General features: G+C 41.7%; 1 protein-coding gene across 3 annotated transcripts in view; it reads left to right on the top strand.

Annotated features, from left to right (window-relative positions):
* Positions 1–22,830, top strand: part of dennd1b (DENN/MADD domain containing 1B) — a 135,588-nt gene that overhangs the window by 9,139 nt on the left and 103,619 nt on the right. For all 3 annotated transcript variants that reach the window (XM_019875292.1, XM_019875291.1, XM_019875293.1), the window contains exon 3: positions 21,984–22,027. In XM_019875292.1, coding sequence (XP_019730851.1) covers positions 21,984–22,027 — 44 coding nt within the window. The remainder of the gene's footprint in view (positions 1–21,983; positions 22,028–22,830) is intronic.

The raw sequence follows: 22,830 nt of genomic DNA, 5'->3' as shown, positions 1-22,830 counted from the left end.
TGTGTGTGTATGTGTATATATATATATATATATATATATAAAAAACAAGATGCATCTGCATTACTATTTGATGCCTTACAAATCATATCTGTTTATCAATCAATAATGATAATGATCAATGATAATGGGATTTGAAGATGCAGTGGCTCATTCATTTGCTTTCGGGAGTTATGGTACTGTATTTTTTTCATTTATGTTTGACGTACATGTATGTTTAGTTAGGGTGCACAATTTATTTTGTCATTCTGGTAAACAAACCCATTAGTAGATGTATTCGGCATACGCTTCTGCACCAACCACCTAAACAAGAACTAGTTTCACAAACTGATGACGATTAGATTAAATGTAACTTTATTGTTACTGTACGTCTCAAGTACAAGGCAAGAAAATGCAGTTTCCATCGTCTGTAACCAGAAATGAACAAGCAGGATATGTATAACATCGATTGAATGACTTGGGGGGGGGGGGCAATGCAATATTTGGAAGTCTTCTTCTTTGAGCCGTTCTCTAGACTCTAGACGGAAACAAAATTGAAACGTTCAGACTGTAGAAGGCAACCTTCAAGTGATTTTATGGACTATGGTTGTTTTTTCCTTCATTATTCTTTATACAGGTTCAAAACTTATCAGATTGAAGGAATGACTTGCCACTGTGGGCATGATGCTGAAAAAGCTTTTTACAAGCACAAGCGTGAATATGATCACTGTTCAATTCAATTTTCAAACACTGTCCTGTGAACAGCTCATAAAAACCAATCCAGTGAAATGATCTGTTGTTTGCTGTTTACAGTGGACAGAACGACTGTGTAGGAGGGTCTCGTGAGACTTCTGAGGGTCTCTGATGTGATGCCAACAAGGCTATTGAACCACTTTGAATGCTATAGGCTTTTGTACCTAATGATGCATGACCTTTACAATCCAACGCTTTTTCATTCTCCTGTTCACATAACAAACTTGTTCATGTGGAACACTTCATGAGTGATATTTAGAATATTTTCTTCCTGCGAGCAGCTACGTGTATATTTGCGCCTACCTATCTGCCTCAACTGTTCTTGTTGTTATTGTTTCTGTAATTCAAAAACAAGAGGTTCCTGTAGTGAAATTCTCAAAAAGTATTTTTCCAGATTAGTAATTGTTTAGCTAGGGTAATATGTATCGCTCAACATAATCATTGTTAGGGGAAAAGCATGAAAATCAAGCTCAAAGCAACGGTCAGAGTGTACATGTGTGGACTTTGCGCTACACTTCTAACCATGCATGTGTGAATAGATGACAGACACCGGCCCTTTTCCCCCCATGCAGGTCCAGGGAGACTTGGCCTCCCTGTTCAATGCAAGCTCAGTTGTGCTTAGCTCTGTTGGCTCAGAGCTCTTTGGATGCTCAGGCTGTGAGTGAGTATTGCCTGAGAGCGTGACTGGCATGCTAGCTACTAGCGGTCCTGGCCACATAAAGCCATATTGATGTGCTTCCAAGATGCTGCCAAAGCTAGCAGATGATACAAAAGCTGCCAAGGCAGTAGGTGGGGACAGATGCTACCTGTCCTCACCCAGTCCCTCCAGCCAGATTGTTTCCAGTAACAAAGCCATAAACTTAAGAGATCAGCATATCAGTTTACAACTACATCCATGCAGCAATTACGGAGACAATTTATTCTTTCTAAAAACTCAAGAGTAGAGCTCAGGGAGCACAGACACCTCATATGACAAGTTAGCAGCGTATGATTCTTTTTTGCCCCCTGTGTTCATTTATCGCAACCAGGTAACACAGAGTAATTCTGAACAAACTGACAAATAAGGCTGCACAACATATCGAAAAAATATCGTCATCGTGATAGTGGCCTGTGCAATATGGATATCACAAAGACATGCAGTACCTTTCATATGGAACTGTATGCTTTTATCTGACTGATGACCAATACATTGCAACCTTAAATGTGCATTGCCAGGTGAAACGTATGTCGGGGCATATAAATAATTCAATAAATAAGTATAAATATATTAATATTCAAATATATAAAACATTCAAGATATTAATATACTTAATATTAAAATGAGGATGACATCAGTCACATGACCTTGCCACATTTGTGTTGCATGTAAATCTCAGTTCAACCAACCACATTCCTCCTTCCCAGTTTGCCGTTGATCGACAGTTAAAAGCAGCAGATGGCAATCATCTTGCGGAGGGCGAGAGGGACGAGGAGCACATGCAGAGCCAGAGAGGGGGACACACAGCCGCTGTTGCCTAGACAGGACACATGCAAAAAATCCAATTGTGTATTCACTGTCAAGTATATGCGGACGGTACACATGCAGTGTGTGCAAAATATTACTTAACCATATTTATAATTTCTAAATTACCAGTGGATGAAAAAGTAGAGGTTGTTGTAAAAATGTACGGGGAGCCCACTGTGTCTTATTTCAGTCACAACGCGCATCTTCGTTGACTGCCACCCACTTATTGTGGATTAATAAACAGTCATACAATGTAACATATTGTATGGGGACCCTTAAAACGTGATGCAGGCATATAGTTCATATGCCTGAAATCCACACTTCACATAGCTATGTCGTGTGGCAATGCATACTACACAACCCTTGTTATGTACGGTGGTGAGAGGTTCAATTTTTCAATTGACAATCCACATTTTGAACCACTTATCCTAACTACAGTCCTGCATGGAAAAATTGTTACATAACGGCACACATGTTGATGCCATTAACGCACTCATGAACACACACAACAAACACTTCTGTTGGACCATAACATTATTTATCATTGAAGTACAGTTGCAGTTTTGTGAATTTAATTTTTTTTTAATGCAGTGCTGACTTTGTTAATGTTAATGGCTGCCACCAAGTTGTAATAATTAAATAAATCCCCAACAGTTTCTATATCCTTTTGGAAAAAAGAAATAAAAAAGCTTTGCTCTCACTGAACCCAAAGTAATGTCGTTATGGTCACATTGTGAAGATATCTGGCAAATATTTTCGTCAATATTGCACAGACCTTATAAATATATACTATAATAAGTTATTAAATAAAGTAACTAAGAATGCAATGAGCCTACTTATTGTCATTTATTTAGGTACACGTATCGGAATAATATTTTGAAACTGCAATATTCTTCAACATATTGGATGTCACATGATTTTACACCAGACATGGGCAAACTACGGCCCGCGGGCCGGATCCGGCCCGTTGGTCTTTTTCATCCGGCCCGCCGAAGATTGGTACAGTACACAATTAAGGTTCGATGTAAATTATTGCATTAATTTCATTTGGACTTGTAATACAGGCATTTAAACGCCAGGTGGCGCAGTTACTTGAAGTCGCAGAGCACAGGGAGGGAGGGGAGACGATACGGAAGCCCGCAGTAGCACTAACTCAAGTAAGTCCCGCTCGATACGACGAAATAGATGTATCCGCACCGCTATTTTCTGTCATTGGATCCAAAACGGCGACATGCAAGCGACTCTTTGTTGCAGTGAGTTTTACTGGAATTGCGAACATTTTTACATCCTTTATTAGAGCATGGCATCCAAACAAAGAGGAGCGGTAATGGCCGCGGAAGAGAAAATGAAGTGTATCTCAGCTCAGAGTTAATTGCTTGCGGCTCGAGTAAATGAACATGTCCTGGAATGGTTTGACTGTTATCGTGCTAAAAACTTTTCGCAAACTGGACCGCTAATAAGAGAGAAAGCGAGTTCCATAACGCTAACTATGGGCATTGAATACTTCGGAGCGTCCTGTGGCTGGCTTCAAAAGTTCGAAGCACGACATCAGCTGAGCAACGCTGTCTTGTGTGGTGATCGAGGGGAGGTCGAGTTCGAGACAGTGAGTGAGTGGAAAGAAAGCCACCAGGTCTTTTACTCGTCTCATTTTGGAGCAAATAGTCCTACCTTTGTTATATTTTCTCATATTCTGTACCTGTACTGTATGCCGCAGTTTTTGGACAATATATTGTTGCACTTTGTTGCTTGTGTTGTCACCAATGTATGTTGTTAACATACCGTACTTGGACGTTCATACCGGACATATACCATAGTTATCTCACTGTTCTCATGAAAAAAAGTATGGTAATACTTGAATGCTTTTGTTCTGTTGATGTTTGGTATGGATTGTCAACATATACGTTTTTTTATATGTACCATATCTTGTGCTGACCCGGCCCACCTGTCAAATTTAGAAATCAATGTGGCCCCCGAGCTAAAAAGTTTGCCCACCCCTGTTTTACACTATCGTGTAGCTGTACTGACCAATGACTGTTAAACGTTATTTATTAAACAGCACATTAAACGGCATCGTAGACATGATTTTGGTGACCACTGATCTAGACTTTAATAGTAAGCTACACATAAAGAATTGCCTCATGGCAAATGACACTGGAGACTATGTGTGTTTGGTTTTATTGGATTTAACCGCAGCATTTGATACAGTGGATCACATTATTCTGTTGACTTGTTTGCAGCACTTGGTGGGCATTGGCGGTAGCGCTCTTGAGTGGTTTAGGTCTTATTTAGCTGACAGAACCTGTTGTGTTAGCCTTGGCTGCTCTGAGTCTCGTACTGCCCCACTGTCATGTGGTGTTCCACAGAGCTCAATTCTGGAGCCTCTGCTATTCTCAGTGTATCTGCTTCCACTGGGTTCCATCTTAAGGAAACATGGTATTTCATGCTATGCAGATGACTTTTATCCTGCCTGGAAGAAATCAAAACCTGGATGGCACAGAATTTCTTGAATTTCAATGAAAAGAAGACAGAAGTGATAGTGTTTGGTCCCAGTGGCCCTTGTACATCCCATCCTGTAGACTTGGGCCTCCTGTCTCCTTATCTTAAATCAACAGTCTCAAACTTGGGTCTGGGCAGTGATTTTAAACATGACCAGCAAATTGGTGCCTTTGTTAAATCCAGCTTCTTCCATCTTAGGCAGCTAGCTCAAGTAAAACCTCTCCTTTCTCATGAGCACTTTGAGACATAATTCATGCCTTCGTCACATCCTGGCTGGATTACTGTAATGCACTTTACTTTGGAGTCAGCCAATCCTCCATTAAGTGTCTCCAGCTGGTCCAGAATGCTGCTGCTCGCCTCTTGACTGGTACTCGTAAGAGGGAGCACATAACTCCTACTCTGGCATCCCTTCACTGGCTCCCGATACATTTTAGAGTTCTTTGTATGATCCTATTATTTGTTTTCAAATCTTTAAATGGCCTCGCACCACCTTACCTCTCTGAGCTCATCTGCCCCTACACACCTGCCCGGTGCCTCAGGTCTGCGTAACAGACATTATTAGAAGTACCAAGAACTAAGCGGAGGCTCAGAGGGGATCGAGCCTTTTCCGTTGCTGGTCCCTCTCTTTGGAATAACCTCCCACTGAACATTCAGCAAGCCCTCTCGCTGCCCATCTTTAAAACTCTTCTCAAAACTCATTTGTATTCTTTGGCATTTGACACGGCATGACTCAGACTTGATCTTAATCTTACTGTTTGGTGCTTTCTACCGTCTTTGTTATTAATTTGTTGTTTTATTGTTGTATACATGATATTTGCTCCATATACAGCACTTTGTATACAGCGATGGTTGTTTTAAAGTGCCCTATAAATACAGTTGAGTTGAGAATTCATTTTTGCTTTCACAACAGTTACTGTATATTTTACAAATTGTACAATCACATTAGCTTGCTTAACTGAGAAGGTTGACATTTTCAATCCAAGTATTTTGTACATAATGGTGCTTGTTATGTTGCTTTAGTTTTTAAATAGGATGCTAGAGCTCAATTATGAAACTAATACATTTGTGTGCGTTTAAATAACGGTACAAATGTTTACCCTTCCTTGTAGCACATCCAAAGAAATACAGAACAAAATAATATAGAGCAGACAATATTTGACCTTTTATCCACATGACGTTTTAGTTTCACTTTGTCCAATTATGAAATGTCTCTTTTGTACAGTATCCTCTGAGATCTGGAGGTCTCAAAAGGGTCACCAAATGTTCGCTAGTTCAATACCCGCCTCAAGCAGAACTGTGATTTTTTTTTTTCCCTCCCTCGCCCTTTCTTTTTTCACCTTTTGTATTCATGGAGCAAAACTCATGTAGCAGAACTTTTAGAAAAGGTTGGATGTTGGCATTCTGCAAAATGTCAGAATTGGTCCTCGACCCAAAGCTCACTTTTTCCGCTGTGCGATTGGATCCTGGCGACATGTTGAGTTCATGGCAGAATTGCACTCAAATCGGAGGCCGTTGGAGTACTAACAGATGCCATGGCAGCAAGGAGGGTGTTGATTGGTCATTAGAGAGGCCACACTCCTTCACTTGCACTCTTGAGAAGACCCCTGGGTGATGTCTCGCACATTGTTTATCTTACAACCCTTGCGCCTTTCTAGTTTGGCTCACCCATGTGACTTTACTAAATTAGCTCATTTACAGAGGATCAAGATGTCATCCAAGTCTTTGTTCTGTTTCCGCTGAGTCAAATTAAGCAGGTGTCCCCACCATTGAATGAGTGTAAGGTTGGATATAGTCATGACGAGGTATAAGGGTTTGACTAAATCACTGTGATTGACACATTGACAAAAAAAAAAAACAAGATATTTTCTTTTGAGATGGTTGACTATTACTGAATGTTCTCAACTCGTTTCATACCATGCCAAGTATCATGCTGAGCAGAGAAACACAGCTTAGGGGTTTTCGGCATGTTGTTAACGCAATTCAGACAGAATTCTTAATGATCAATAGATAAATTGTTATGGGTGTCCGTACTCATGATCACAAAAACAAAAAAATATTAGATCCCCTCCTGCTGAAGTTACTCTGATATTCTGTAAGATCCTAATCAGAAAACCCATTATTAGGGCATTCATGATCCGGATTACTGCACATCTCACGCACTCATCTTTTTTTCTCCTTATATTCTCTTATATTGCAGATGTTCTTAATGCTGTCATTTCAGGAAATGCTGGACTCATGTGTACTTGACAACCCTAACCTGTCCCTAAATGGAAAAGAGTCAGTTTGTCTTCTGTGTTGGTCCGTATGTGTGCTATTTGCAGTATGCCAAAACTAAGACTTGATTTTGGCATGCCAGTCTAACTGCTTCTCTCCATGCTCTCCGGTGTCACTTTTTTGTTCTGGTCTGGAGTCATTTGTATCTCCCCACTCAGAGTCACTCATCCGTTCACCACTGTGTTGGAACCTGCTGCTTGTTGGGTCCGCTTCAAACTTGTCTTATTTCAAAAGATTGGACTGCCTTGATTTGTTTCTAATTACATGGAGTGATTTCATGTCCTTGGATTTGACGATCAGCGCAGTCTCCGTTAATGGTTGACAAGTCACTGTTTAGAAATGATAACGCCTTGCTTATTCTCAATTGATTTATTTGGAGTTTTTTCTCTTTTTGACACCCTTGTCGCTGCATTTGCCTTTTTTCCTGCCCATTCAATTTCTCTTGGAAAGCGAAAGTGTTGAGTCATTGTTGATCTTGGTTTTACACTTTTAATCAACCTCTCTTCACGCATAGTTTGCCGACACAAACAAGGCTCAGTCCGTTTTGTACTGTATCGCTTGGATACGCAGGCCTTACAGAGAACATGGAGCGGGGGCTTTTCTTTTGGTGTCATGTGACCGTGTGACATGCAGTACTTGGCACACCCACTTAGAAACATCCAACACCCTCTGGACAGCTTTGTTGCTTCATTAGAATAGTGTGTATTGGCCAAAGCATGAACCACTGGGCCTGAATGAGAGCGGATGGATTTTGGTGGCGATAAGGTTCTTGGTGTAGTCGATATAGCAAGAGATAAGCTATTTGGTGATTGTGCATCAAAACATTATGTCGAGTCCAACAGTTTTATCCTTACAATACAATACATGCTGATTTTTATAGCGCTTTCACAACAGCGGCAGCTGTAACAAAGCGCTTAACAAAACAGTTCACATAAAGTAAAATAATAAACACATCACATAACATAAAACATATCCAATAGTGCTTATTTTTCCATTTTTCATTAGTGTTTACAATAGCATCTAGACGGGGAAAAACATGGAAATACTTCGAGGCATGGAGCACTCAATGCAGGATATTTATAGACACCTCTTCAGTGTGAAAAACTGAGGAAATGTCGGGCCTGATCAATAATTTAAAATGCGATGATTTTGATGAATGCAGAAGTAGTTCATTGCATCACCTTCACTCACAGCTTTACAGACTTTACAGTTGTTCTCAATGGCTGTTTTTGTATGCGTGCTCCGTAATAGACCTGAGTGAATATCTTTGTGCGACCAATTTTCAGATCCTCTGGGTAGCTTTTAGTTTATTCATGTTAAACAATGGAGACTAAATGAAAAAGGACCCAGCTGAATGTATAAGCTGTTTTTTTTTTTTGGATTGAACGTCGATTCCATCCATCCATGCAAAGTGTCCTCCATGGGCCAAGAGCAAAGTTCCCTCGAAGCTGCGCGCGTAAGCAATTGCGCCCTGCTCTCACTCTCTCAGCGCACACAGTTACTTTGGCGCGCAACACACACACACACACACACACACACACACACACACACACAGCACACACACCCACACACACACACACACACACACACACACACACACACACTATACATTTCTTCACTTGCACCCCAGTTGAATCTCTAAACAGGACACCACACCGTTCCCACTTCGCTCACAGTTTCAATAGGGTGCACACTAGGGTGGTCCACATTTTCATGGCAAAAAAAAAAGTTTGTCGGATTCGTCGGGCCGGGTCGGAATTCTTGTCGATACTATGGTACAAGGTTCTGTGCAAAATTTCATTCCGATCTGATGATATTTTCCCGTCCCGCAAAGCGGCCAAAGTTTCCACCATAACAACTGGTCTCAATAGGGTGAACATGTGTATTTTAACCGTGTATTTTGCCATGCGTGACACTGGCTGGGCTGAATGTTGCCCGAACGATCACCTCCTGACTAACTAAACCTTCCATCGCTGCTCTCAGCAGCCGGAGACAAACTCAAACGCACGCCTAACACACAACGGTCACCTACTGGCGAGCTAATATCTTTCAATTGAAGTCGAGAATCGCCGGAATTCTTACTGGACGCTGAGCTGAGGACGCTTTTCGACATCGAACATCACCACGGCTCGTCGGCGCGCTCGTCACCTACGGGTGGTGAACGACTTTGCGGAGAGGGGCGTCGCCCTCATCAGCGCGTTCTGCGGCGCCATCACGCGCGACGAGGAACAGCGACAGCACCTTCTGCAGGTCGTGGAGCGACACCGGGCGTTGCACCCGTGCGCGAAGTAGGCATGGGATGGCACGCACGGCGGATTTCGTTTTTTTTGCGGTCTAACAGTGTCACTAGTGTTGATGGACATTATAGACAGATGGACAGATAGACAGATGGACCAGTTAACATGGACCAACAATCTCACCAGTGTTGAAGGATAACCACGGTTGCCTTTTTTGCAATACATGCGTTCCTGTCTTCCGTCTTTGAATTATTGCAAGTGCGAACTGAGCAAAACAAAATCCTTACTGTACGGGAGAAACCGTACTACCATTCAGCCCCGTAACATTCTTTCCATAGGGGAAACTTTGGTCGCTCTGCGGGACGGGATAAAATTATCCGATCGGAATAAAATTTTGCACACATCCTTGTGTCATAGTATCGACAAGATTTCCGACCCGGCCCGACGAATCCGACAAACTTTTCCAAAATGGACCACCCTAGTGCACACTCTGTTATTCTGCTATTGTTTGAAGCATACATTGACGCACATACACTGACACTCACCACTGGCGAGACGCTGCAGGCGACAGGCTGACTGCTCCATTTGGCAAGTCCAAACATGGGAATTTGTTTATGTGCCCCTTAAATGAGGCCTTTCAGGGGTTTCAGACATTAACTGACTAGGAATTTTTGTGTTGTACTGAATGACGTTTTCCATTATTTATTAGTGGATAATGTGGAATCAAATTTTTACAATTGTAATGAGACTTAATTATGCTTAAAATGAGGGGTGCTCAAATAAAAGTAACAAACTTGGACTGATACGCTATGTCCTGTTTTGATATATGTTATTTGAATTCTTTTGTAACATACCTGCATCATGTAACTTGTTTGAGCTCAGGTTTTGGACAGGTGTGATTCTGAATTGGCCACCGTGTGAATGTCTGATATTGCCCACTGTGGGCCAAGGAATGTTCTGGGGGTTTGTGTGAATGCTAAGCCACCTGGAAAATTAGAGAGAACATTGGCAAAGAGGTTAATCGATTCAGAGGAATAGCTGAACTGATATGGAATTGCGGGGCAAAGTTGCTGAAACAACATTGAATTGTGAGGCAATGCAGTGATGAATCAATATGTTGAGTAACAGCTTTACTCAGTTTTTTGAAAGACTGTACAGAACGTTTCTTCGAAATTGTGGGTTTTGTCATGGAGAAAATTTGGCAAGCTGTGCAGCAATGAGACGAGGAGACTGTTGACTTGAGATTGCAGTCCCTTAGCCAGTCAGGATGCAGAACACAATGCACTATAAAAAACAAACAAAAAAAAAAACAAACAAAAAAAAACCTGCATGAAAAAAAATCTGTGAAAGATGAACCGTGTTATAGAGAGGTATTGCTGTAATTGAATTAATGTATTATCCTAGAAGTGTTTATATTTTCAAATGATCACTTCTTCAACATTTCTAAGAAATCTGAATTCCTGATAACTGGTTAGCTATTTTTTGTAATGTGCCCCGGGCTACTCCGATGGTCCTTGGGGACTACCTGGTGCCCGAGGGCACCATGTTGGTGACTCCTGACCTCAAATTTAACTGTAGCTGTTGCAACTACTACCGTCATCTGACTACATTTCGTGTAGTTACGTCACCATGATTATACCGATTAGGGTCAGACTCATTTCACGCTTGATCTTTGTCCACTTGATTGGGTCCGCACCAGAGTTTGATTACCATGTGAACACGTCACGAAACAAACCATCACAAAGGAGAAAGTGACAATACAATTCAATTGGAACAGACCGTAGTGGGCTAGTATGAATGCAGGCATGTTAATCTAATTAAGGTAAAAACAAAAACAAACGCATGGGTAAGTGCTGCTCTAGCTCGGAATGAATGACTTGATCATGGATGATCTGCTCCCCTTGGTTTGTTTTGGTTTTCTCATGTGTGGAAATTGAATGGCAATATTAACAGCGAGATAAACATAACAAAGAGGAGCTATGGACAACATTGTAGTTGGTCCAGCATTTTGTGCTTCTTGGTATAATGTATGGTTATTCATTGAAATAGGAAAACCGGTTTCTTTCAGATTTGGGTTTGACCCATTCCACACATTGGAATACAATAACTTAACTCCTTCACGGCCATACTTGGGTCCCAAATGGAAAGTCACCAAACATTGGAATGTCGCGATCCAGTATTTTGGTATCTTTGACAAAAGAAATACCCATGCACAAACTTGTAAACTGTATTAAATTTGTACCAATGGAAGCATCTGGATAGACTGAGAAGGATAATTTATCACCTTGTATTTGCACCGGAGTCAGCTGATGTAAAATGATCTCTCAGCAATGTGATGTAAAAGACAGATATGTATCTTCCATTGGTAATTAAGAAAATCAACCTACTTATTGACATGATCTGAGTACTAGTATTCTGACATCCAGACTCTTAATTTAGGCACCAGGACCAAACCCAAGTCAAGCAGAACTAGTGGTACAAGCCTGCTGTCTGTGCTGTCATTTCAGCTTCTGTCCTCACTATTTACACGTCAACAGCTATGCCTCCAGGGTATGTCTCTGTTCAGGGCTACGCCGACTTTGCGTTACACCCCACAATTACTGTGAAGATGATGGCGTTTACATGCATGTTGTCGCTCTATTGGCCCTTAATTTGGGCTTTGGCCTATTTTTCAGGACAGAAAATATAGGTCAGTCTTGATGCTTTTGTGAATGTCTTTTACCATTTATCACTGGGAAAACCTGCAATTTGTTTACAGACTGACAGTAGTCTGCCTGCGATATTCACATTTACAAACATGTCAGTCATTGAATGATCTCAATTTGCTGTTTGAACTGTAGTGGCCGATCATTCAGTGATGTCATTGATGGGATTTCAATTTTAGTTTCCCTATATTTACATTTTTCTTGTTGGGTTAGAGGCGGGGGGGTCTATGTCCTGAATGATTATCATCGATTTGGGTAATTTTTAATTTTTAAATTTATTGTATTGTAATTTTTTTCCCCACCCCATGCACTTCAGTGGTCATAAATTATACACAAACTTTGGTTGTTTGTTGTCAGACCCCCGCGAATCGCTCTGGTCGAATATACAGTAAATAAACAAGTTGTTCAAATATATTAGTTGGATTGGTAAGTGGTTATTTATTTATTTATTAAACTCACTGATCGGTAATGTACTTGAAAATCCTGATCACGTACGTACTCAGAATTAACTTCATGAGTGAAGGATGTCTTGATGAATGTGCAGTGGCAGATTATTGCTGGATTTGCGAGCCGAGTCACTTCAGAGAAAGATCAAATGCAGGTAATTTTCCGGTTCTTGTTATTATTATCATTGTATTCGACTTATTGTCAGACGGAGGCAAGGAGAGAAGCCTTCTTGTGACATATGCTAAGGTGCTTGGAGATATGTAATTGTGCAACCCCAGCAGCATTTGAGAGATGTTCCAGTGCACTTTTATACACAGAGTAGTTTAATTTAGTGCTAGTTAATTTTTAGACTTCATGTTTGTATTGTGTATCAACATTTTGCCCCGCAGTCCTGCAGAATATTGAGATGGTATTTTCCACTCTGTGCTTTTAACGGGTACCTGTGTTTTGTCTTTCTTGTGGAAAGACTGGCTGACTGACTTCAAGTTGGAATGCCTGACTGAGAGCTGTCTTTCTGTCAGCCTTTGCATGTGAACTTCAAATCACAGCTCAGCAGCAGCGTGCATGTAGGCGCCAAAGGCAAGGCTTTTCACTGTCATCAGCACCATGCTGCTGCCTCTGGGTGCTGTGCCATATGACATTAACAGAGATCGATCCTTTCCGCACCTCAAGGAGCTGCCGTGCGACACACCGTGTTTTCTGTGATGCTGCAACCTACCACCTCAAAGAGTAAAAAAGAACTCTCCCCTCAGCATCTGCTGCTGACTGACAATCACCGGCTTTCCTTAAGTTTATATGTATCCAAAAACTTTATTTTGTCACACTCTTCATATTCAGATTTCTATGTCTCTGTCAAAACCGAGACCGCACCAACGACCCCTATGCCTCTAAAAGAGTATTTGACAAGGAATCACTGCCTGGTCATTGCTTGGTCACCAGAAAATACAGCAACATTTCTCTATTCCAATGAATCATCTGTGTTCATAAAACAAAACATTTGTCTGAACATTTGCTTTCACGATATGCAATCTTAAATGATCAAATACTCTCTCGAAAACAGACCCATTTGAGGCAAAATAACATGCTTTTTCTCTCAAATATATTGTTAGAATCATTTGTTTCATATGTACTGTAATAATTTTCTGTATAAAAATTAATTTGGTGTTCACAAAGTCTTTTTTCAAACTTAAGTCTTGAAAAAGAGGGGGTCGTCTTATAATCAGGGCCGTCTTCTATTCGGGCCAATACGGTAGTTATTGAGCAATCTATTAGTTGTTGCACCTCTACTGTCAAGATTTGAAAGCAGTGATAGTCATTCGAGGAGATTATTATTGACTGACTACCAGCCAGCAGCGCCTCTTCTGGTTGTAGTTAAGTCCTGCGCGCGATTCCAACTCAGTTGCTTCAAAAACGATTCATTAAAATGCTTCAAGACATGATTGGTGTCCAGTCATTTTCAATGAATGAGTTCATTAATTAATCCCATCTCTACTTTTGATCGTGTGCCACAAACAAGATTTTCCTGGATAATTCCAGCTGGGCACTTGACGCCTTAGGTCTCTAAATTGTTCAAATATGATTTTCAGTACTTTACTTTTCTCAGCCGTTCTTCACTGTGCCGGTTCTGATGTAGTCAGCGACTGCCTTGTGTCGTCCAATTTTGCTGAAAGTGTTTTTCTGCTATTGCTTTGGCTGCGTAAGGCTTACCGTGGAAAGCTGACTCGTGTAGCTTTAATGTCTTTGATGTTAGCTCTTGAGATAGTGAAACAACTTAGTCCTCGGGCTGTCTTTCTTCTCACCTTTTTCCGACAAGGCTTGCAGATTACGGTCTTGTGTCCATGCAAAATCCGAGCTCTCCCTGTGAGAGTGCAAGATCCACACCCGATCGCTGAACATTACACCGGCAACAAGGCTGTTTGTTCACTTTATTTTCAAAGTCATTACAGGTCCTCACCCTTATTATTCATTGATTTTTGTTTGACAAAAATATAGATATCTTTTTGTTTTTCATCGTTTCTGGAATTATCATCAAACTGCAGCGATGCCATTCTTGCTTCAACCGTCTGTGCTCCAATGCTTTGGGAGTCGCAATTATATACCGGACGTTGTCAAGCTTGACAGATTTTATTTACCGGTAAAGAATGTTTGATGCATCCTCCTTAGCGAGCCAAACAAACGCTAAGTGCGTTGTGTTGGGAGATGCAGTCATGCAGAGCCTCCGTTTGGCGTAATGTTGGACCAGTATGGAATCTGACTGGAAATATCAGCGCTGATATGTGGTGATACACCGAGGCTGTCACAAAGGTTGCGTCCATATGCTATGCCACTCATTCGTGAAGCTGTGAAATTGGGTTGCATCCCAACTAGCCTGGAGACAGTATCGTTTTCACTTCTCTCTTTCCATCTCTGTCTGTGCATCGCTCCACATCACCCCCTCCATCCCTCCCTCCCTCCTTCCCCCCTTTTCTCAGCTCGTCCCACTGAAGCATTTTTCTCACATCGCTGGGAAAATGAAACAACTAATGTGGCATGATTAGGGTCACATCATCTCAATGCAGCTCTGTCTTTCGTCTTCTTCCAGTGAGGCTCGGGCTGAGGCGGTTGTTTATCTTTTCAGATGTACATGAAGAAGTGGATTAGAAAATCCCCCTGGCCATGATCTTGTGCATGTGAAGCTTGCCAGTTGTTGATTTTTTTTTCTTTTCTTTTTCCGCCTATGAAAAGCGCACGCAACCCTTAGAAGTTGTGTTTTCACCCCTTTGTTGGTTCGAGTTATAAATTGTTAAAAAACCTTCACATCTATTTTTAGGATTGGATAGGATCCGTTTGAAAATAATATTGTTAATGTTCTGCATTTACCGGGGCAGTTTGATTCCAGTGATTCAGTGATTCAGTTTGAAACGTTGTTATAGTTCATTTTAAGTCAAATTAAATGAGGGTAGTTTCCAATGACCTTGAGCCTCGCAGAACCTCGTTCCGTTCCCTATCCTCATTTGTAATTTACCCAGTGTGACCAATCAGTTTTTCATAAACTTAAGGACCATATCATCTTTACTAGAACCCTCTGCTGACTAAATCAGCATGAAATGTAATGCCATTTGCCGCGTGCAGGGCTGGTTGATTGGCAAAAGCCGCCCAAAAATGTTGTAAATATCCGAGTGGGCTTTCTTTCGGCTGGCCTTTAGAAAGATGCCACTTAATCTGCTTACTCCTTTAACTGCAAGCGGAGGAGTTGGGCCTCCTCCCAGCCAGAATAAGTCTACTGATCCAGAAGTAAAGCGATGACCACCACAGTTATTCCTTCCTTTAGGTTGCACGCCCCCTACCCCTCAATCCCCCCCTCACCCGATCTTCTTCAGCCCCCCTCTGAGGGAAGAAAGCTGCTCCTTCTGACAATGGACATTTTTTGCCATATGTTGGCTTGACATCTTCATCAGGTTCACAGCAGGGTACCTTAGTTAACTTTCACTCCACTGCCTGATGGGATTTTCTCCCTCTGTTTCCCCAATCGGCCCGGGCTCAAAGTCTAGACAGCCGCTAGTGCAGGGTCCCTCCAGTCCGATGTCCACAATGGCCGTATTGTGGATGCTTACTAGCGGCAGCTTCCTCCTGTTACAGCGTTCTGGCTGCTGCTATAACAATGCTTTTGTACGGGGGGCATACGAATGAGGCCTAATCCACTACCTACTGTGAAATAAATCTCTCTCACAGATGAGAGAGCAAGCAAGAAAAACGGAGTGAATGAAATCACCGCCAAGGAGGTTAGAGTGCAGCAGTTTAACCCCTGGCCAAGCAAAAGGGAGGAGAGTAGGCAAAGGGAGCGAAAGAAAGGAGGAACAAGGAGAGGCAGGCGCTACATCCCTTCATCTGTGGAGCACGGATGGAGGAGAGAGGCTGCCGATGGCTTTCACACTCTCTCTTCTCACAGTCAGAGGAGCTGGTGTTCACCATATGGGATTTGGCCTCCCTTAACAAACAGGCCCCCTATTCACACATAACACATATTCAGTCGTTTGTGGAGTGAGGTGAAAAAAGTGTTTTTTTTTTTTTTCCCTTTTCCCTTAATGCCTCCAGAGCAACGAATGGCCATAAGGGCTCCAAGTTTGTGTTTGATTTCCACAGTATAGAGAATTATAAACTAGAGTCTTTCATCTTTGTGTATTCATGCTAGATTTGGGGTTAGGTCTTTTTCTTATTTTCGACGGAAACCTAGATTTAGGCCATTGAGCAGATCCTGCGGACGCGCTGTGGGTGCGTTTGACATTAATCAGTTTTTCCCATCATGCCCCGGACATTTTGATGTAACCTTAAATCAACGTGAGACGTACTTTTAGGTTTTTGACAAAAAGGCTTCAAGTTAAATGCTTCACATGCAGCCCTAGTGGGCAGTGTGAGCTTTCTGACACATGGCATCTCGTGCCAACTTTTTCTTCCAGCCAGCAGCATTAGGCATGCCATTCTCTGCCAACAACTCTTTTTTTTGCCTTGCTTGGAAATCCCAAGAAGCGAAAATGTATGCCAAGATGGAGATGCCAGCACTTTTCATTTTTAGCCTACTTGGATGTGCCAATACGCATAGAATTAGGAAGACAATTGTCGTAACGGGATTAAGATAAAACAACCTATTTTTCACTTCTCCATGCATATATAACACATCAAATATAAGCTAATTTTTTCAGTTATTATTTTTCTAATGCTCCACCTGAGAGAGCAGAAATGATGCAGTGTAACTGTCATCTGACAATGGCCGAGGTCCACCTCTCATATTGTACTCCGTTCCTGACACCCTTCACCTATTAACCCTGCTCTTGCCTCGCTCACTTTCCACCTCCGACTTTTAAAGACATGTGTCTCAGGAATAGCCAAAGCATTGATTTGGTTTTTTTTTTCACCTTACCCACGACCCCCTCCTTCAAGTAAATGTGCCATTGCTCAGGGGCTGCTTACACGTTGCCCACATGCTGACTGTTGGAGGTCAGCCATGCTTGAAGGCCCCCGGGATCAATGGACATGCTACTTTACCTCGTAAATAATCAGCCATGAGCTTGCTGTCGCACTGCAAACATGCATGTGGCTGTTTACATGGACACACGTGCGCATGGCAGGGTCCAATAGTCACGCCTCGCTTGTCGCCGCCACATTTGGCTGCTACTCTATTCTTGCGTGTGGATGCAGGAATCCACTCCTGGATAGGTGATTTCAATTTAATTCACACCCAACAGGTCTGTTTACACTGTTTTCCCCCTTGTCACATGAGCTGCCAGCAATATCGCAGCCAACTGACTTCTTTGAAACAGTTTGCCGCTGCTGTTAACGACAGTAATTGACAATAATCGACAAGCGTTTTTGGGGAATCCTGGCACTCGTGTAAAGTGATGGGTACGGAGGCTCAGTACTTAACTGGCTGCAGGGCTGAATTTTTCAAAATTTCAGAATTGATACGCTGCGCTCACAATGGCTCTGTTAACTGTCTTGGAGAAATGACTCAAATCAACTTTTGATTGATTTAGGCTATATGAATGTTACTTTGCACCTTCTACCTCTTGAATATTGTGTCAAAGAAAAGATAAAATTGTGTTTGCCTAAGATGCATTTTCAGAATGGGTGGCGATTCATTTTGCCCCACTGTTTGGCCGTACGCAATAGGCACTTGTTAACGCCTTACTGTGCCAATGTCGTGCTGTGTGATCATATTACATGATACGTAGTTTTATTTAAAAATGGCTGACGTCCCGGATCATCCTGTAGTTTTTATAACATTATTTTGACGTATGGGATCGCTATTCGTGTCACGGTGGAGGCGACTCTGCCGTCCCAGCACCACCTACTCGGGCTTCAAAGTTGCTCTGTCCCCACCTTGGGAGCAGAGGACGCAAAGTCGGCGCCTTTCAAGGCTTCGACGAGTGAGGTTTTAACCACGTTCACGCAAGCTGACGTTATTTACATTGAGTTACAGTGGGGCTCAGCGTTACATTCCAGGCATGACTAATCGATTTACTCTCAATATAACTGTAACATTGTTAAAGTTTGCTTATTTTTGGTTTGAGACATGAAGCCTGCAAAGGGACGGAGGGATGCTTAATGCATTGTTGTCACAAGTACAGTCGAACATTAAAATGTCAGGCGGAAACACAAGCAAGCAGTGTGAGTTTTGTTTCTAAACCAAAAATCTATCGATAAGAATACCATTGAGGCACCGGATCAATGAGCAATATGGTTAATAGCAATAGTATTGATGAATTCTTATCTATACCCATCCATACGTTATGTTGATGTCCTTTTCTGCCTGTTGTGTTGTCTTTCACGGCACCACACAGACTCTAAACATTACGTTGTTTGATCCAAAACAGTCATTTCTGACCTTTTAAAATTAATAAAATAAAATAATCTCATCTTTTTTATTCAGTATCGATCACCTGAAAATGATGTTCCTGATTTCCAGTCACGTGGTCGGTTTAGGACAACTGTAGTTTCTTGGCTGGAAAAGCAAGAAGTTTCACTCCATCTGTGAGAGACATAACATTGTTTTCAAGTGTTTGTCAGGCTCATTGGCAATGCATCTACAGTAAAACCTAATCTTAGTCAACCTGTGACAGTACACAAACTTGTGATTTTAAACAGTAAATTCCACATTTTATAATTGGATTACTTGCAATTTATTCTCTTATTCTACAGTACCCTTCAAGTGTTCCATATTTATGTGTGCATGATAAAGTATTGCACCTCCTTAATTATAGACGCCCTCTTTTTATTTATTCAGTCAAGAATTCTGAATGTGTGACACCATGAATTGTGGTGCAATCAATTCAGATTTGAGTGTGTGGCTTGTGAGGAGGGGAGGATGAATTAACAGTTCCAGGATCTGTCACGGTGACATTTGTGTCCCCGGGCGGAGCAGCAGGGGTCCTTTTCACCCCTGTAACCTTCAACTTCCAGCCCTAACCCCCTTCAGGCCCCCTCTCGTGCCCTCTACATGCCCAGCAAGAGAGTGAGAGAATTATGTGGGAAGAGCAAGGGATGGGGGGGCTAAAACAGAAAGGAAGGTTAGGAAATGGGAAACAATGAGAAGAACCAGAAATCAGGCAGAAATGTGGGATCTGCATGAATGTAAAAAAAGGAAATAATTACTTTTTCTGTCAAGTGACATTTACGTAGATGAGTCATATTCATAATTATATGGGACTGCTGTCAGTTGTTTACGGATTATAGTTTGTCGTGTATTTGTGGTCTAAACCAGAGGGCCCCAACCTTTTTTGCCCCATGGACCGGTTCCATGTCAGACAATATTTTCAGAGACCGGCCTTTAAGGCCTTTAAGGCCGGATATATACAATGTAATATGATATGACCTGCATGAAAAGTGTGATTTTCGAAACATAATAATAAACATGAATCATGACAGGAGGAACGTCCTATCTGGCCGCAATATTCTCTGGTCGCTATGATAACGTTTAAACGTGCCTTCAAAATAAGATACGCCGCAAATAAAAAGTGCGTGAAAAATACGACTCATCATCGCCGCTTATTATGCAGAGTCGGCTTGGTGCATGTGGATTTCCCGTTGAGATAAAGCCGTATTTGAAATAGGACTCCTGATATTGTCTGTTAAATGTAGCCTTCTATCTCTTGAAAGTCATAGGCTCCTCTTCTGTCTCCTGGCTGGGCCTTTTCCCCTTCCCCAAAAAGCTTTTCAAAGACATTTGTTTTTTATTCATTTTGCTAGCTCCTGGGTTTCATTTTAACAGTAACCTATCACGTGACCGACATGCGCGCATTCACCTGCATCAAGAGTGACATACTGTAGACTGATATTACAGAGACTGTGGTAATTTTTCAAAATAAAACATCTTTCAAATTCTGAAATGAATAAAACGGAAGGAATGTAAGTTATTTATTTTTTCTGTGCGGCCTGGCACCAAATGACCGGTCCGCTGCCCAGCGGTTGGGGACCGGTCTAAATCATTAATGGAGGCAATTATCACTTTAACCCTTATGGCAAAATTACATCATTTTTTTCAAAATACATCATAAATCAAAATTTTCAGTTATTCATTGGAATTCGCCAATCGCCGGCTGTATCGATCCCTCTTCCGCGCAATTGACGACATCCACGACATTTTCAATTATGTTTCAGCCCTTTGGTAGCAGTCCCTATACTCTCCTCTTATCCAGTAAATCAGAATCAAGTAGTCAGAACTGTGGCACCACTGCGTTCTCTTTTTCTTTTCTGCTGCTCTTTTCAAGATGGGTTGCATGAAATCATCCTATAGGATTATATAAGAAATAATGGATTCTGCTTCGTCTGTCATCCATTTTTTCCATCGTGTTGCCCCTCTCTCATGCTCTCTTTCATGCAGCCATGACGCCTCTCTATGGACCGGGCATTCTTTTATAACCTTGTTCATCAAGCTAATATTTCCTCCGACAATGTTTTCTCTCCTCTGTGGATTATGTAAAATATTAAAAACACTTAGACATCTCTTTTCAGGTTAAAAACTTTTAAACTGGTCAACAAACCTGGTATGAACAAAGTAGGAATATCTTTGCGGCTCACAGGTTGGAGTTTGCCATGTGTGAGTTTGTTCTTTCTGTTCAAACCTGGGCTGCTAGTGTGAAAGTCACATGGTGACCGAGTCGCTGTGGAAGCCATGTTGAGCATGTTGACACCCCTGTGCTTTAGTTTGGCACACCTTTGGGCTTCGGTTTCCATGCAGAATTGGCTACATGAGGACAGATGCAAGCTTATTGCATGCAGATGATATGAGGACCGCAGGCTGTTGAAAATGGCTTTACTTCATTTCAGACATTCATTTTTTTTCCTCATATGTGCCAATGCTGTTTTGCTGTATTATTACATTTTAAGTGTGGATGTCTTCAAAACACATTTTATGAATCAGATTAGTCCCGGCTAATTCATACTTGATTGTTGACTATTCGGTTAATGTATTTTGTATTAATGAAATATCAGAGTTTCTATAGCTCATTAAAAAGAATGTCAAATGACACACAAATAGCCAATTCTGTCTGATCAGTGGCCAGACATCCCCTCACTTTTGCAGCTAGTAGCTCACAATGACCGGAATTGACCAACATCTAATTAATCCACAAATGGTTATCTTTGAATTTTTCCTAAAAAAACACCCAAAAACAACACAGACAAAAACACTTGTGATGATTCAACAATCTTCCAGCTAATCAGAAGTGTGCCATCTTAGCATTAATTAATTTAAGTAAAGTAGGCTTGTGATGATAGTTTCTTTTTTTTAAACGTTATTCTATCTATCCTGAGAATCTATATTTGCATATTTGCAGCTTATACAGCCTCAACACATTCTGTCTTTCCCTATTTTCTGCCGCTGTGTGTGTGTGTGTGTGTGTCTGTGTGTGTCTGTGTGTGTGTGTGTGTGTGTGTGTGTGTGTGTGTGTGTGTGTGTGTGTGCGCGCACGTGGTGTGTGTGTGTGCGTGCGTCACAGACGCCGCAGCCACCCCTTGCCCCCACCCATCTCATTAATATGTATATATTCTGAGACAGCTAGCGAAGACGGTGTGTTTCTCACCCGCTGATTAATGCTGTCTGTCAATTACCTCTAGATCCAACCGTGCTGTGGAGCTTCCCCCAGGACTACATCGACCAGGTTGGAACACACTCCGCTTTTTCACTCTCTCTCTCTCTCTCTCTCTCTCTCGCTCTCTCTCTCTCTCTCTCTCTCTCTCTCTCTCTCTCTCTCTCTCACTCACACACTCTAACTCACACACACTCTCTTGCCCTCTTCCTCTCTCCCCCAATTTCTCTCTCTCTCTCTCTCTCTCTCTCTCTCTCTCTCTCTCTCTCTCCCCCCATCCCATCTCTTTCTCATCCTGCTTTCCCGTGGACCCCCCCTCCCCCCAGATCACTACTATCCTCTTCCTCCTCATCATCACTGCTTTTGCTTTCTCTCCTCATCTCACTCTCTCTTTCCTACTCTCTCTGTCTCATTGCATGTCTGTTGGTGGTAATGAAAAGCAGTGAGCGGCTCTTCAACAACCGAGGAATCACTAATTATCGTGCAACCGTGACAGGAATGCACACTTACGTTTTCAGCTTCTCGCGTTCGTTTTGCTATGCCTGCTACATTTTTCATGACTACAGCTTTATTAGGTTAATTCTAGGGCCTGACCGATTAATCGACTGGCCGATTATGGCTCTTAAAACATCATCCAAAATAATCGGTCAAATGGCCAATGTGTGCCAGTTGTATTTAATTTTATGTAATCTAACCTTTGGTAGCAGATATAACAAGTAACAGGGGACTCATTTTTTTTCAATTTTATTACACTTAATTGTACTATCACCTTATTTCCCTATTTCTAGAAGTAGTGCCGCACAACATGAAAAAAAAACAGATTCCGATAATTTCATGTTTTTTATGACCAATAAATAAATAATATATATACTGAT

This window comes from Hippocampus comes, unplaced genomic scaffold (assembly GCF_001891065.2).
Source record: "Hippocampus comes isolate QL1 unplaced genomic scaffold, H_comes_QL1_v1.1 scaffold132, whole genome shotgun sequence".
NCBI classification, from domain to species: domain Eukaryota; kingdom Metazoa; phylum Chordata; class Actinopteri; order Syngnathiformes; family Syngnathidae; genus Hippocampus; species Hippocampus comes.
Note: the sequence above shows the minus strand (reverse complement) of the source record. Positions and strands in the feature narration are given on the sequence as shown.